Source organism: Plecotus auritus, assembly GCF_963455305.1.
Source record: "Plecotus auritus genome assembly, chromosome: 9".
Classification (NCBI taxonomy): domain Eukaryota; kingdom Metazoa; phylum Chordata; class Mammalia; order Chiroptera; family Vespertilionidae; genus Plecotus; species Plecotus auritus.
Genome location: NC_137783.1, coordinates 19,153,017 through 19,170,714, shown reverse-complemented (window position 1 = coordinate 19,170,714; position 17,698 = coordinate 19,153,017). Strand labels below are relative to the sequence as shown.

At 39.8% G+C, this 17,698-nt stretch overlaps 1 protein-coding gene across 8 annotated transcripts in view; it reads left to right on the top strand.

The window, feature by feature from the left end:
* The window catches only part of BTRC (beta-transducin repeat containing E3 ubiquitin protein ligase), a 249,341-nt gene extending 232,207 nt beyond the window's left edge, over window positions 1–17,134 (top strand). For all 8 annotated transcript variants that reach the window (XM_080642266.1, XM_080642265.1, XM_080642268.1 and 5 more), the window contains 6 exons: window positions 567–816; window positions 1,492–1,610; window positions 2,745–2,855; window positions 4,260–4,338; window positions 10,423–10,615; window positions 12,527–17,134. In XM_080642266.1, the coding sequence (XP_080498392.1) occupies window positions 567–816; window positions 1,492–1,610; window positions 2,745–2,855; window positions 4,260–4,338; window positions 10,423–10,584 (721 nt within the window). In that variant the 3' untranslated portion in view covers window positions 10,585–10,615; window positions 12,527–17,134. The remainder of the gene's footprint in view (window positions 1–566; window positions 817–1,491; window positions 1,611–2,744; window positions 2,856–4,259; window positions 4,339–10,422; window positions 10,616–12,526) is intronic.
* The last annotated feature ends 564 nt before the right edge of the window (window positions 17,135–17,698 follow it).

The window sequence follows — 17,698 nt, the reverse complement described above, 5'->3', positions numbered from 1 at the left end:
CCCAATTAGTAGGTGATGGTGGCTGCTACCTCATTCCTACTCCCTGCACATGCCCACATTTGAAGTAGTGTGTCTTTAAGCATTTCACATGGCAGCATCTTGTCTTCTTGATTTTCCTACTCTCCTATCCCAGCCCTCTATCTACCACTTCCCTGTGATCCATCAGTATTCTTTACCTCTGTTCAACTTTAAAAATGCAGAAGAGCCGAAACGGGTTTGGCTCAGTGGATAGAGCGTCGGCCTGCGGACTGAAAGGTCCCGGGTTCGATTCCGGTCAAGGGCATGTACCTTGGTTGCGGGCACATCCCCAGTAGGGGGTGTGCAGGAGGCAGCTGATCGATGTTTCTCTCTCATCGATGTTTCTGGCTCTCTATCCCTCTCCCTTCTTCTCTGTGAAATATCAATAAAATATATTTTTAAAAAAATGCAGAAGAAGAGCAGGGTGTAGTACTAGTATGAAAGTGGGGTAGGAGAGGTAGGAAGCACAGTGGTCAAATATTGGTAGTACATTGTAGCATCAGTACCATCAAAATCTCAGAGAGCCTTCTTAATGTTGTTTTTTCCAGGGTGTGGGATGTAAATACAGGTGAAATGCTAAACACGTTGATTCATCATTGTGAAGCAGTTCTGCACTTGCGTTTCAATAATGGCATGATGGTGACCTGCTCCAAAGACCGTTCCATTGCTGTATGGGATATGGCCTCCCCAACTGACATCACCCTCCGGAGGGTGCTAGTCGGACACAGAGCTGCCGTCAATGTTGTAGACTTTGATGACAAATACATTGTTTCTGCATCTGGAGATAGGACTATAAAGGTAAGTTTCCAACTTAAGAGTAGGGGAGTTCATGTGAAAACCTGATCAAGGGCTATTTCATATTAAAACATCACTGTAGACTAATTAAATATTTAAGTAAAGAGGTAATAAATGAGATAAGTTGTGTGACAATTTTGGTTAGGTATTTTAGTACTATAAATAATGGTGAGTGGAAGAAGGGCAGGAGTAAATTTAGGTTCAAGAAAATTTGTCTATAAGACCAGACTAACACCATAGAGCAGCCGTGGGCAAACTACGGCCCGCGGGCCGGATCGGCCCGTTCGGCTGTTCTATCCGGCCCGCGGAGCCGAAAGAGCGGAGGGTTCTCTTGCTCTCCCCTCCGCTCCTTTACTTTGAATTTATATTAGTTCACACAAACACTCCATCCATGCTTTTGTTCCGGCCCTCCGGTCCAGTTTAAGAACCCATTGTGGCCCTCGAGTCAAAAAGTTTGCCCACCCCTGCCATAGAGTAAATCAATTTGAGAAATCCTTATGTGATAGCAACGAGCTACAAATTAGCCCTATGTTACCACGAATCAAACTTGTCATTGGTTTGGTTTGGCTTGAGAACTTGACTTGGTTTAGTAGTCCTTGCCTCTCCAGGACTCCACTTGCCGTAGATTTTACTAGTGAGAGCACCAAATCAACTGCCAAATGCCATATTCTGTTTCAGGTATGGAACACTAGTACTTGTGAATTTGTGAGGACCTTAAATGGACACAAACGTGGCATCGCCTGTTTGCAGTACAGAGACAGGCTGGTCGTTAGTGGTTCATCTGACAACACTATCAGGTGAGCACCAGGTGCCTTGTCTAGAAGGGATCAGTATTATCCTACCATTCATTGTTTGTGCACAGTTCAAACAAGTCTTCAACTGTGTTATGTTTATTATAAAATGTTTTTTCTTTCTGTAGCTTCTTGCAGGTCAAAAGTTTGCCCCAAGCAGAGAGGCAGCACAGCAAATCCTTTTGTTGATGTATTTCCTTCCTGTAATAGTTTTATCACCAGATAGACCTATTTAAAAGGTACTGCTTGAATGAGGAAGTGGGCAAGAGAGATAAGCAGATTGAGGTTGAAAGCCCTTCTCTTTAAATTTCACCTGTCTACAGTTGGAAAGCGCTAAAAATTGCTAGAGGCCATTTCTGTCTGCCCATGGTCTAAAAAAAAGAAACAAGATTTGTTTCCCTGCTAGCAAGCGTGCATTTTATTTTCTTGGTATTGCATAATTGGCCAGGGTGTTACCAGTCTGAAATTATAAAGAAACCACTAATTGAAGTATTTTTGGTGTTTTCCCGTCACAAAGATGAACAACACAGATATAAATTGTATTTGGATGATTTATCCTCTCAATTCCTTCAAAGTACTAAGAGGATGAAATTATCATTCCTAGAAATCATCTGGATTGGTCTGAAAGCATACAGTTTTTGTATATTAGCATATAAAAGTTTTTGAGAACTTCTTTTGCGTTTCCATTAAATGAGAAAGACTATCCTGCAATGGGTGAAAGCAGAGAGTGTCCTCAGGAAAGAGGTGGACATGCTTTGTGAGGTCAGGATGTCACTGACATTCTTCATCTCGTTCTTATTGGTGATTTCAGGAAGCATTGCTTTTCTTGGCTTGGTCATTTCCTTCACAGGCAACTACTGGTATGTGCATTGAAGTCATCCTTTTTATGCCTTGGAGACCCTGGTTACAAAATTATATAAAGCATTGAAACTATATACTATGTTTGAACTTAAAATATACATTTTTCTACCTGAGTTATATGGCAGAAAGGAAATAAATTACATTGAAAGCAGTACATTTTTGCATGGGTGTTGATTTATTTTGGGGACTTTTTTTAAAAACATTGAAGTATATTATTATAACATTCCAAGCTTAGGAATGAATATATGAAAATTCACTTGACTCAGTTTTCTTTTCCAGATTATGGGACATAGAATGTGGTGCATGTTTACGAGTGTTAGAAGGCCATGAGGAATTGGTGCGCTGTATTCGATTTGATAATAAGAGGATAGTCAGTGGGGCCTATGATGGGTGAGTTTGTATCTACATCTTAATCTCTCCTGCCTTAGGATGTTAAATATAGCCTCTCCTTGTGTCTAAAAGATTATAGATTTCACAGAAAGAACCCAGTACAATAGTCCTTGTGTCTAATTTATGTATTCACCTCTCCTTTGTTTACTCTTTCAAAAATATTCTTCCCATTAATTGCACTTTTTTGCTCATGGTTGTTATTGATATTTGGGATTTTGGTTATATATTTTTCCATTTTTCCCTATAAAGCAAAGAATTGGACAAATCCAGTATAACAGGTTATGCATATAAAATAGTGACTTACTATAAAATTAAAACATTGGAGGGCAATATCTATGGGGCTTAATGTGGTCGGATCTTAAATTTTGATATCCTTGAATGTTTCCAAAAGTTCAGTTCCCTTGTCTTTGCTTCTTCTAGCATTTCAGTTACAATGAGTTCAGTAATTTTTATTTTATTCAGTCTGATTTTTGGTGAATATAGAATCCATTCATATGGATGGATCCCATGTTTAGCAATGCTAAGCACATAGTAAATTCTTATAAAAAGTATATTCACTTATGAAGACCTCTTTATCATTTCTTCTTGTCAGGGTACAAAGCTACAGTTCAAATATTGGCAGCTTTTTAAATATCAGAAACTAACTTAACATTATCTTAGTGTATGAACTGACTATACTAATATATTAAGACAATTCAAGCAGCAGAAAGTGTAGCAGACCTACTACTTCTGCTTTGAGTCAGCCATCACTCTCATACCCTTGAGAAATTGTTCAGGATGTGATGACATGTTCCAGCTTGGTCCAAGGTTACATTTTCTCATTCCCATGGTTTTGATCTGTATCCACCTTTCTTGGGTTTTATGTGTCATTTATCATGAGGAAACATGACCTATAATTAAAAGTTTAGAAGGGCTAAACTTTTCTTACTTAAATCAAAATATGAGGATTCTTAATATAAATTCCAGAACTCTTAAATGGACCCCAGTCCTCTGGTACATGTGACCTGTGCCATTCTTAGAACTGACCAAAACGAAGATGCTTCAGAGTTACAGGTTTATAGGTTTAAGTGACCTGTTACGTTATTAAGAGGCCTAATGTGTAAGATCTTCTCTTAGCCCCAAAGTATAGTGTAGCTTTGCCACTCACTGTCTTCATCAGTTTGGTTAAAGCTAACCTGTTTCTTGTTTTTAGGTTAACTACATATATTTTTCCCTGTTAAGACCAAGAATGAATATAAGAACCAAGTCTCCAAAACAAAAAAGTTTTTATATATTCCTGTGAGCTGCATTTATTATATAAACTATATCACCATACATATTTATTGCCATGACGTTTTACTATTCTTCCTGTGCTCCCTTAATTTTGCTTTTAATTAAGATTTTTGTCCCCTTTTTTATCTCTAGGAAAATTAAAGTGTGGGATCTTGTAGCTGCTTTGGACCCCCGTGCTCCTGCAGGGACTCTTTGTCTACGGACTCTTGTGGTAAGACTCTTATTGTTTAAGGGAAGTTGGGGGGGTACAAAGGAGAAGAAATTAAACATTGATGTGCTGTGGAATACAGATCTGGATTTGATAGTTAGAACCTCACAAAACCTACTACTAAGTGGAAAGGCAGCCAATACATGACAATAAAATATGTTTATATAGCGCCTTTCATCCAAAAGTGCTTTAGAGACTATATATGGAGAGAAATGTGGCAGCTGTTTAACAGCTGCACAGCAACTCTCCACATCAGTTTAGTACAGGAAGTGAATAAGAATTCTGTATCCACCAGAAACAGTAGGGGGTACTTAGGGAGAAGGAACATAATTGCTCAAATTGGAACCTGTCCAGAATCTGAGGACCTGCACACCTGTGCCTACAAAAAGTGCCATGGGAGTCTATGTGAACCCCTGGTCAGCCCCTTCATTCTGCATCCTATTCAAGGCATGCTGCCTCCAGCAACTTGAATCCCATCTTTTTTATTCTTTGTGTATACTCCCTTGCCTGAACATCTTGACATTTGGAAGAAGAAGTGACTCAAAAAGAACTTATATCACCTTCAAAAGCACTAAATTCTTTATCATGCCAAAGGCCTGGATTAGAAAATGTTCTAAGTATAAAAGCTGCTTCGATTAGAAAAACATTAGGTGGGGCACTAGAGAAGACAGCCTTTTGCACAACTCAGGGAAAAGATGAGAGCAAGCATTTGAAGGCCCAGTATTCTGAATCCTGGCTCAACATTTAGGTGTTCTCTGCTCTGAAAAAGAGAGATATATTTCTTTGTCTTCCTTGTTGGATTTAAAGCTCATTATTTCAGTACCATATATGCTTTACTTTCATGTTTCACACATGTTTTTTAAAATGTATACTTTCATTCATTTACAATTAATCTAGATCTGGTTTTTAAAGTATAATTTACATACAGCAAAATTTGTCCATTTTTAGCATACTGCTATGAATTTTACAGATGTGTAACTACCACAATCAAATTATAGAAAATATCCATCATCTCCCCAAAATTGTGTCCCTTAGAATCACCCCTAGCAACTGTTCATCTCATTTCTGTCCCTGTAGTTTTATTGTCTTATGAATGTCATATAAATTAAATCATACAGTATGTAGCTTTTTGCCTTTGGCTCTTTTTACTTCATTAAGATTCATCTATGTTACTGCATGTGTTAGTACTAGGTTCTTTTTTATTGTTGGGTAGTATTCCATTGTGCAGATGAACCAATTTGTTTATTCACTCACCAATTTAAGGATATTTGGGATGTTTCCAGCTTTTGGTAATACTGAAAACATTCCCATGCAGGATTCTGTATGTACATATTGTTTCATTTTTCTTGGGTAAATACCTATAACTGCAATTTCTGGGTCCTATGGTCATTGTATGTTTAAACTTAAAAGAAGTACTAAGCTATTTTCCAAAGTGGCATTTTGGGAGTTTGCAAATGTATGCCACTTTACATTTCCACTAACAATGTATGAGAGTCCCACTTTTCCACATCCTTGATAGCACTTAGTATTGTCAGTTTTGTGTTTTTTTAAGATTTTTTAAATGATTTTTAGGAAGAGCGGGAGAGAGAGAGAGAGAAACGTTGATGCGAACGAACATTGGTCAGTTGCCTCCTGCATGCACCCTACCAGGAATCGAGCCTGCAACCTGGGCATGTGCCCTGACCAGAAATCAAACCAGCAACTTTTCGTTGCATGGAACTATGCCCAAGCAAATGAGCCATACTAGCCAGGGCTAGTATTGTCAGGTGTTTTTTTTTTTAATTAATAGCCATTTGAATGAGTGTGTAATGGTTATAGTTTCAATTTTCATTTTTGTGGTAACTAATGGTATAGAACATCTTTTCATGTTCTTTTGTGAAGTGTCTGTTCAAATCTTGTCCTCATTTATTGAGTTGTCTTAAAATTTTAAAAAGATTTATTGAAATATAATTGACATACAATAAAATATGCAACTTAATAAATTTTAACATATGTACATACCAATGAAACTATCACTTCAGCCAAGATAATGAACGTATCCTCATGCCCCCTGTGTAACCCTCCCTGCTCATTCTGCCCATTTCTCCCTGCTCCAGTCCCCAAGCAGCCACTAATCTGCTTTTTGTCAATATTGATTAGTTTGCATTTTTTATGGTTTAATTAATGGAATAAAAAAAGAGTATGTACTCTTTTTTGCCTCTTTTCATTAAGCCTAATTATTTTTATATTCTCCTATGTTGTTGATGTAAATCAGTAGTTCATTGCTAAGTAGTATTTCATTGTATGGTTATACCACAATTTATTCACTTGCCAGTTGATGAAAATTTGGATTGTTTCCAGTTGTGGGCTATTACAAATAAAGTTTCTATAAACATTATGTGCAAATCTTTATGTGACCATATGCTTACATTTCTCCTGGATAAATCCTAGGAGTAGAATTTCTAGATCATATGGTAAATGTATGTTTAATATTTCTAGAAACTGCCAAACTGTTTTCCAAAGTAGTTGTACCATTTAACATTGCAATACAACAGTGCAGTTACTCCACATCCTCACCAATACTTAGTGTACAGTCTTTTTAATTTGAGTCATTCTAAGTGTCCGGTGGTACCTCATTGTGTCTTAATTTGCATATTCCTAATATTAATGTTGAGCATCATTGCATGTGTTTACTTGCCATCCAGATACCTATTTTGGTGAAGCATCTGTTTGAATCTTTTGCCCATTTTTTTAATTGAGTGGGTTTCTTATTGAGTTTTGAGTTAATTTTTGTGGATGGTATAAGGTATGGTTCAAAGTTCACATGAATATCCAGTTGTTCCAGTACCATTTATGCAAGACTATCCTTTTTCCTCTGAATTGCCTTTGCATTTTTGTCAAAACCGTTAACCATATATGTGGGGGTCTACTTATGGACCTATTCAGTTCCAATGATCTTTTTGTCTATTTGTCTATCTTGATACCAGTATCATATTAACTTGGTTACTGCGGCTTTTTAATAACTCATGAAAGCAAGTAGTATAAGTCCTTCAACTTCGTACTTTTCAAAGTTTTTTTGGGTCCTTTGAATTTTCATGTGAATTTTAGAATCTGCCAATTTTACCCCCCACCCCCACCCAAGAAATCTGCTGAGATTTTCATTGGGATCGTGTTAAATCTAGATTAATTTCGATTGGAGAGAAGTAACTTCTTAAAAATACTGAGTCTTCTGATCCATGAATATAGTATATCTCTCTATTTGTTTAGGTCTTTTTAAAAAATTCTCAAAAATGTTTTATAGCTTTCAATGTTAAAGGTCTTATACGTCTTTAGTCATATTTACCCCTAATATTTCATATTTTAATGCTATTGTAAATAGTATTTTGAAATTTCTGGATTGTTCATTGCAAGTATGTACAAATACACTTTTACTTCTTTTTCAACCTGTGTACCTTTATTTCTCTTTCTTGTTTTATTATACTGACTGAGATCTTCAGTACAATGTTCAAAAGAATTAACAGTGAATGTCCTTCTCTTGGGGAAAAAGCATTTGGCCTTTCACCATTGTGTGTGTGTGTGTGTTAGCTTTAGGTTTTCCATAGATAAAATCAGGGGTATTAGAAGTTCCTTTCTGTTCCTCGATTGCTGAGAATGTTTATTAGAAATAGATGTTGGATTTTGTTAAATGTTTGTATCTGCATCCATTGAGATGATCTTATATTTTTACCTTTATTCTGTTAATTGTTTATTACATTGATTTTTGAATGTTAAGCACAACTTTGCATCACTACAAATTTCATGAACATTAAAAGGATAATAATAAAGGAATACTATGAACAACTCTATGCTCCAAACTTGATAACCTAGATGAAATGGACAAATTCCTTGAAAGATATAATCTTCCACAACTAACATCAGAAGAAATAGACAATCTGAATAGGCCTATATGTATTAAAGCAATTGAAGCAATAATTAATAACCTTCCAGGACGGAAAGCACCAGGCCCAAATGGGTTCACGGGTGAATTCTGCCAAATGTTTGAGGAAGACATTATACCAGTTCTGACAATCTCTTTCAGAAGATACAAGCACAGTGAATACTTCCTAACTTACTCTGGGAGGCCAGAATCACCACAATACCAAAACAAGACAAAAATATTGTAAGAAAATAAAACACAATTTCATAACTAATATGAGTTTATTAGGTAGGATTTTTTGGTAATATTTTAAACCATTTGCTTCAGATTTAAGTGTGATCTTTACTCTCCTTATGTTTAGTGATTTCACAATAAGGAAAATTCCTGAAACTATTTTAAAAGTATGTCAGTATTTTTCAAATCTCAATAAAATGAAGTAACTTATATTAAGATAAATTTCAACAAAAATATTAGGAGGTTGAATCCAACAGTGTATAAAAAGAATTACACATCATGATCAAGATTTATTCCAGTTATGCAAAGCAGGTGTAATATTCAGAAACCAGTTAATGTAATCCATCACATCAAAGGTTAAAGAAGAAAAACCACATGACTATATCAGTAGATGCATTTGGCAAAATCTAACATCTATTCATGTAAACTCTCAGCAAACTAGAAATAGAGAGGAACTGTTTCAGCTTCATAAAGAAAAATGCTAATTAAAACTTCAATAAAATATCACTATACTACAAATCTATCAAAATAGCTAAAATTTAAAAGATTGACAGTATCAATTTGTTAAAGATGTGAAGCAACTGAAACTCTGATACATGGCCGGTGGGAGTATAAATTGGCACAACTTTTTAAAAATTGCTTCACCATATCTACTAAAGCTAAACATACAGTTCTACTCCTAGGTGAAATGAGTGCATATTCCATCAAAAGACATGTACATAAATGTTCATAGGAACTTTATTTATAATAACCAAAACTACAATCAGCCTTGTATAGGCTGAATTGCATTTTTGTCAAAACCTGTTAACCATAGGAGATGGTAAGTTATAGTGTGTTCATATAGTGGAATATCAACCAGTAATAAATAAATGAAAAAAAGAATGAACTTCTATTGCATGCATTAACAGAGAGTAATCTTACACTGTTGAATGAAAGAAACCAGGCAAAAAGAATACATGCTGTTATGAGTGTATCTATAGGAAACGAAGAACAGGAAAAACGAATTGATGACAGCATTGGGGTGAAGGTAATATCGACTTTGTAAGGGGCATGAGAGTGCTTTTTGGGATACTGGAAGTAATCAGGATGGTGGTTACTACAATGGTATACAAAATGTGCTTATAACTGCTTATGAGATTCAAATATTAAATTATCATGATTTTTGCAAGCTGGTTGGCCTCATATAGGTAGCTTGAAAATGGCTAGGATATGAATTTTTGTTTTTGTTTGTTTGTTTGTTTGTTAATCCTCACCCAAGGGTATTTTTCCATTGATTTTTAGGGAGAGTGGAAGAGTGAGGGAAAGACAGAAACATCAATGTGAGAGAAACACATTGATTGGTTGCCTCCTGCACGAGCCCCGACCAGAGCCCGGGTGGGGAGGAGCCTACAACCACGGTACATTCCCTTGACTGGAATTGAACCTGAGACCCTTTGGTCCACAGGCCGAGACTCTGTCCACTGAGCCAAACCAGCTAGAGCCAGGGTAGGAATATTTACACCATGAAAATGTGCAGATGCTTTTACAATTGGGGTGAGTTAATTAACTGATAAACTCTTACCAACACACCACTTCTTATTGCTTATCAGTCCTTGGCCTCTAATTGTAGAAGAATCCTAGAGGTACAGAGAGAGGATAAGGCCAGGGAAGCACTGAGGAATGGTCTGGTTCAGCCTTAGCCTAGGAGAGTTAGCAATGAGAAACTAGCATACTATTGGGCATGCCTCAGCTCTAGTGAATATTGCTTTGATTATGTATGAAATCAACTGCCCAGTATTTGACTTTTTCATCCTGCCTTTAATTCAAATTAAGTTTTTTTCTCTGTGTTCTTAAAATAGCTAAATGATAGAGAAAATTATCAGGATACCATAGCCGTTTCCTAGACTCCTTTTGACATGTTGCTGAATTTGTCCTTTTGATTCTGAGTAGTTCAGAAGTTTTTGTTTCTCCTTCTTTAGGAGCATTCTGGAAGAGTTTTCCGACTTCAGTTTGATGAATTCCAGATTGTCAGTAGTTCACACGATGATACAATCCTCATCTGGGACTTTCTAAATGATCCAACTGCCCAAGCTGAACCCCCCCGCTCCCCTTCTCGAACATACACCTATATCTCCAGATAAATAATCATACACTGACCTCATACTTGCCCAGGTATGAAAAAGAACTGTGTGCATGGCACTGTGGGTAGGAGATGGAATGTTGGCTATAAGGTGTTGCTAGTTCATGGAGCCTTCTCATGTCCTTTATCTTTCCCAAGTCCTGTAAAGCAAGGGAAGCTGCCACCATGAGACAGGGCTGGGGCTGCATATTGGATGCTGCCTTCATCAAGGAAGCCAGCCTCAGTTCTAGATGATCCTGGAATTAGATCTAGATGACCCTTGTGCAGTAGAACTAGTAATTCCTGCCCCAGTTATCTAATAGAATTGTTCAGAAAGTAAGAGATTTAGCCTTGGCTGGGCAACTCAGTTGGTTAGAGCATCATCTAGATACGCCTAGTTACAGGTTCCATCCCAGGTCAGCCCGGTAAGGGCACATAGAAGAATTAACCAATGAATGCATAAATAAGTGGAACAACAAATCAATGCTCTCTAAATAAATAAATTAAATAAATAAATAAATAAAAATTCAAAAAACTTTCCAAAGAAAGATTTGAATCAGTTTCAGAACTGAGAGTAATGACTCAAAAGCCTGTGGCTTTGTAGTTCCCAGATTAAACCAGTACCTGTAATAAAGACCCTTTAAATCAAGTAGGTAGTCTAATGTACCAATGGGGAAATCTCATGGTGAAATATGCTGGCCTCTCTCAGCTCTGTCAGTGTCATTTGATTTTAAAAGGGTAGCTTTTTAAAATTCTTATTCCCACTCCCCACCTCCTCTAAAAATGAACTGTCTTTTGACCTTGGAAGTGGCTCTGGAGTTGGTGAGAACTCCATGTGTTCTCCCACTCAAGTCCTCATCCTCCTTCGGAGGCAGGAAGAGATCCTAAAATTCATCTTTATTTTGTGGTATATTCAAATACATTGTGATCGTTGTTTGGGGGAAACTGCACTACTGCTGGGGACCCTTGCCATCATTGTGATTTCTCATTTCCCACACTTGCCTCGATGCTTGTGGAAGAAGTGCACATTTAGTACACCTTTCTGCACATCTTTTTACGTGGTTCTTCTGAGAGGGGTGGTCTGTGCCCTGCTGGGCTCATTTCAGTGCTCACTTCTTACAGAGGACATGCTGCTTCCTCATCCCTCAGCCTCCTCAACCAAGTCACACAGGCACACCTTGGAGAGAATTCTAGCTGTGTGCCCTTGGGCAAATAACTTCCCACAGCCTTAGTTTCCTTACTAGCAAAGTGAGGGTTGCAGTACATAGTACACAGAGCTGTTGTGAGGATTGCATTGAAATGTTATATGTAAAATTCTTAGTGCTTGGCACAGTGCCTACCACCTAACAAGTCCTTAGTAAAAAGTGGTTTATTAGTGTTAATATTGTAATCATGTTACCTATCCCCTCCTTTTGCCAAAATTTTCTGCTCCTGCGTTTTCTATGGCATTTTGCCATATTTAATATTGTTCCTGATGCTCTTATGGCTTATGTCTCCTTCCCCTCTCACCCTTAAAATATACACACACATCCCCTAAGAGTCTGTCTCAGGCCTTTCTTCCTTATCTAAGCTCCCTTCTTCGGCTGCCTTGTCTCTTCCCAAGGCTTCAGCTCTCATCTCAGTGTAGATGACTCTCAAATTTGTATCCCTAGTCCCAACCTCTTCCTTAGTCTCCAAGCCACATATCCAGCCACCACCTACACATCTATCTCTGAAGACACCCACTGTAGTCACTCTGTGTAAGCGCTGTGGCCCTGAACATGCCAGTGAGCCCCCTGCCAAGTCCCCAGACAGGCCATGTAGCCTTTAACAGAAGCTCCTGCTTGGCACAGGCCAAGAGCAGGCATTACAAAGGACCTCTGAGCCTTTCTCCTATTTGACAGCTAAGTTAGTTCTTTCTCTCATAGAGCAAGTGAGAAATACAGGGAAAGGGACTAATGATTATTTGCTCTGTTTTCACACAGGACTCATTAAAGTTGCGGTATTTAACGTATCTGCCAATACCAGGATGAGCAACAACAGTAACAATCAAAATATTACCCACTTTCCCCGGACTAGCCGAGGAGTGGGGCTTTGAGACTCCTATTGGGACACAGTGGTCTGCAGTCGACTCAGGAGGGTCTACTCAGCACAGCTGACTGCTTCCGTGCTGCTATCAGATGTCTTTTATCTTTCGTGAATGATTAGAACTTTTAAACCTCACCTCACTTCCCCTCCTCCTTTCCCCTGTGCACCTGTTTTTTCCTCATTTGGTTCCAGACAAAGATGACTTATAAATATATTTAATGTTTTGCCAGAATCTCTCTTGCTTTGCCGTTAAGCAGAAGAACTAGTTTCCCTATATAGCCTGCTGGGAGAGACCCACTTCTAGGGGACAGGGGGATACAACTTCAAGCCAGACAGCACCCAGTGTCTCCCCGTGAATGCCCAGCGCCTGGCAAGCTCAGCGAGCCCCACTGTGCTTAGGAGACAGCGGTCCTGTATAGCCTCTGGGGCAAGAAAGAGAGACAAGAAGAATGAGCACACTTGACGATCTGGGCCTCTTTCCTCCATCTCTTTTCTCTGTTTCTGTCCCTCTTCCCCCTCCCTCCACCCCTTCAACTGTTCTCTGCTCCACCTGAGAAGAACGAGGATGAAGAAAGTGTCATCAGTTAACATGAGGCAACTCAGCTAGAAAATGCAACACTTGGAAGAGTTAAATGCTGTTCAGTTAAAATTTCAAACCGAGGCTTTTGCTGCAAGTGACCCTATATGACAATAATGGGTTCTCAGACATGGTACTTTCATCATATTTGCAACTCTCCTCTCTTCTTCTAACACCCTCTCCCCAAAAAGGGGGGCAGAAATTTCCTGGGCTCCATCAATGGCCACATCTTTTCTGGACTCAGCAGTCTCCTCGATTCCATGTAGAGTGTGAAAAGGAGCTGCTGATTGCATTTCCTCTCATTAACAATTAGATGTGTAATAGAAAGCATTGTACTTCATCTTAAATCACTGGTAAGGCTCAGCCTACAGAAAGGCTTGAAATGGCTGGAGCCAGTCGCTTGGTACGTTCTGCATAATTTCACATCTCAGATTTCCTCATCAGGGCCTGTGAGCACCCAGGCACCTGTATCTTTGCCAGGACCACCATCAGAGTAGCTTAAGAGGTGGTCGGGATTAAAAGTTTTTTTCTTTTTCATTTAGGCCAGTAAATACCATTTCCAAAAATCAAGCTAGTCATCTCAACCTTGCATTGCAGAACCAACCTTCTGCTTTTCCCAAACCTGGTATTTTCAAAGGGCAAAGCTGCCAGAGAGAGCAGATCAGGGTGAAGTTTGGCACACAGGGTTTATTACTGGGGCAGAAACTGCCTTCTTTTTCGTTTTCTTCCTCCTCCTGGTCATATTTTACTCTCCACTCTCCCCCAACCAATAACTCTGGGAGTTAGTTAAATAACATAAACAAATGGACCTCAGCAAGGGCCAGGCTGAGCTGGCCACTTGGAAGGCAGCTGTGTGGGATTCAGGTGCAGGCACCTGGGCCACCCAACCTGGGAGCACAGGGAACAGACCAGTGTGTGCCCAGCTTGTTTCCTGGGGGTGGGAGTGGACCTGCACCAGCCGTTTCTGGTGGCACGTGCACACCCATCCAAAGCCCTGAGGCCACAGTACAGTCTCAAGTTTCCCTTGGAGGCGGAGCTGTCTGGCCTGTTGTTTCCATTCCTGATCAAAGCAGTTGAGCAAAAGAAAGCCCCTTTTTAACTGGCAGCTGTAAAAAACATGAGAATGGGAGCCAGTTGCAAGTAACCTCAAAGCTAGGCCACCTTTAGTTCAGCAAAGGGGAAGGCAAGAGAAAGCCATCTTCCCTCTGATTTGTAAAAAGGTGTCCTCTTCCCAAAGTGTGCCCAGACTGAATGTTGTTACTACATATTAAGAGGCAGGTTATGCATATGCATATTTCTTTCCTGCTTTATGAGTGCTTTTAAGCCTTTAGTTCCAGGTTATATTCAGAAAGTATGTCCCAGTGTGATGATAATGTCATAGCCTAGGAAATACTTTTTGAGAATAATTCCCTTCCCAACTACCCATTCTACAGAGAAATGTTTTCTATCTAGTCGCTTCTCATGGTTCCTTGTCCATTGTGTTGACTATTAATGCCTTTTTGTTGGTTGAGGGTTTTGCTACAGATGAGGCACAAGACCATCAGCCTGAAAGACACATAGCTCAGGCATTGAAGAGGCATGGATTTTAAGCTGTTTAAAAATATTGTCCAATAGCCATAACTTTACTAGCCCTTCTGTTATATGCTGCTGTTCTAAAGTGAGAGCTGTTGACTATTCATTGGTGCACGGGGTTTTCCTCTCCCATCGAAGTTCACTTGAAGGTAGATTGTTTTTAAGACTGTTCTGAAGCTTGTCCAATACATCAGAAGTGATACCGAGGTGGGCCCTTCAGCCTGGAGCGGTTAGCTCTGTCGAGGATATTCCCCAAGTTGTCCTCTGCTCTGATGGAAATGGGAATGAAGTTAAGTGGTCTGAAAAACTTGTAAGTCACATTTCTCAGCTCGGGGGGTCATTTACCAGTTCATTGTAGAAGAAATAATCAGGTAAGTAAAAGTTCATTTCCAGAGAAAGTAAACCCCACTTACCATCTCTGCATGATTTCAGTGGGAATTGATTATCACTAATCCCCAACTGGGCTAGAATAAATGTAAAGTTTGACCTTTTTAAAAAAGAGAAACAAAGAAAGTCTCAACACATTTAAAGGAATGGTAGAAAAGGAGCCAAAGGTGTCTCTGGGCTCTGAAATGAGATGTCTCCATTGTAGATTAGTCTCTTCTCACTAGAATTCCAATGTGGTTTGAAAGAAATGTTCCTTAAAGACAGGAGGAAGCCCCTTCAAAGGTGGGCAAGGAGTGTGTGCACACACCTCCCCTGGGAGCTCTGTGGGCACGGGTGAGCTCCGTTCACACTGGGGCTGCTTGGACAACACCAGCATGCCTTGCTGCACATGTGTGTTTCCACCGCTGAGAACATCCTTCCACTTCCTTATGTGCAGTCTGAAAGCAGATGTGGTTGTGAATGGGAAGCCTTTTACACTGTCCCTTGGCAAAATCCTGGTGACTCTTCGCTAGAAACTCTAGAGACAGGGCCTCTCTGAAACTCTTGACAGATAATCAAGTCTGGCCCTCATAACTTGTTTCTGAACTGGAAAAGACCCTGGGACCCCTAAATCATTCTGTGTTCTGCTTGAGTAAAAAAAATCCTGTTTTTGTTTTGTTTTTTGTAAAATCAAAAGCTGAAGAGAAGAAAACATGCACTCTTCTCCTTGCCGTCGCTTGGTACCCACTGGCCCACTGGTCTGAACACTGGGGTTGGTGTCCTTATCTAGCATTTGATTGTGTGTGGAAACCAAAGGTTTGGGGTGGAGGGGTGGGGAATATTGGAAATAATGAGGGCATTTTTTTTCTTTCCTAGAATTATATTACGTTGGTATCATTGACCTTCTTGGTATCCTCCATTTACCTTAGAAGGTAATACCTTCCTGCCCGAAGTGAGAGCAGTCCAACCCAGAAGGATGCCGGCCTGAGGGGCTGGGCTGCAAGCTTGGTTATGGAGGAATTCAGGTCCTTTTCGGGAGAAAAAGGGATGCTTAGATACCCACCACCTGTGACCATCACATTCTTTGATGATCAGGTTTACTAAGTGACTTAAATCCACATTTCTGATCTTCCCCATTTAGATGAGTTCAGCAGACTTTCCAAGTGCTGAAGAACATGGAAAGTGCCCTTGTTCCTCCTACCTTCCTCTCTTCCCTCCCAGAGTAACTCTCACTGTATCATGGGCCCCCAGAGCCTGCAGGTTGAGTCCTCCCTGGGCTCTATCCACACAGCCATCGCTTAGGGGAATGAGGCTGAGTTCTGCTTCTTGTTTTTACTTCATTTGTGACTTCCAAATTATTGGGACTGAGAAGAGAACCCAAAAGAGCGTGATTATGGCAACCTGATTTCAAGTGGAACTTAATGCATTGATATCCTGAAACCTTTTCTATTGGAAGTTGAGTACCTATGATTAGGTACTAAAGTTTCCTGGAGGCAGATGGCATTAAACTATGTGCTCTACAGCCCACCCAGCTGGCTCTCTCAGCTCCTGACTTGTGTGTGCATGTAAGGATGAGTGCGGTAAATAGCATTATAAAGCATCACCTCCCCCCTAACCCTTTCCCCCCTTCTTGAAGGAAAAAAACGAGAAGGGTTAGACCTCTGGGTACCAAGGAAACTAACCTTCCCAAATCAATGATCACTCAAGCCCAACCCAGACTGTTGTGAGGGGTGTTCACTGGACTCTAACTATGGGGCAGGCCTGGCAGCAATTGTGAGCTTCCCTGAGAGCTTCCAGTTGGTTCTGCCCTTTGTTCTCTAGACTCTTAAGTACTGACTGCTTTGACTTTTGTGATTCTGTTTTGGTGATGTGTAGTCAATGTACCAATATGTTCACAACCTAGAATCATGGTAATATAGTGTGTTTTGGTTTTTTTAACTGTTCAGAAAAAAGTAACTTAAATTACAAATATAAGATTAAAGTGAATTTTCCAAGTGTCTTGTCTCTTTGCCCTAACATCAATAGGACAGTGAGTTTTTCAAAATACAAATTGAAAGAGTGCGAGAAAACATTGAGAGAAGTCAGGGCCAAATGGTGTGAATAAATATGGGACCTCTAGCAAATAATTAATGTTCCATGTTGAATTAAATTGAAGCCAAACTGATGTCTAATTTGGGTACAGGTCCCCATAGCCTCCTCAGCTTACCACAACCCTACCCATACCCAGGACTGCTAAGTTCTCCTCTGCCTCCTGAGAGGATAGGAAGACTTGTAGATAGGTGAGCTCACTACTCTGGAGCAATTTTCAGAGACTCCAACACACTGTAAAAATAAAGGGGGCACTGACCATCTGGGAGAGACCCACCTGCCTTCTCTCCTTAAACCAAACCTGGGGAAGTAGGTACAAGGTTACACATCATCTCCCTCTTCTCCTCCCCTCCTGGAGTCACAATAAACCCATCCTTGTTTTACATCTGGACTTCCAGTCACGACAGCATTCTCAGACTGTGAGACCACAGGGCCCCAGTGCAGAGCCATCCCTGCTGGAGCTGAA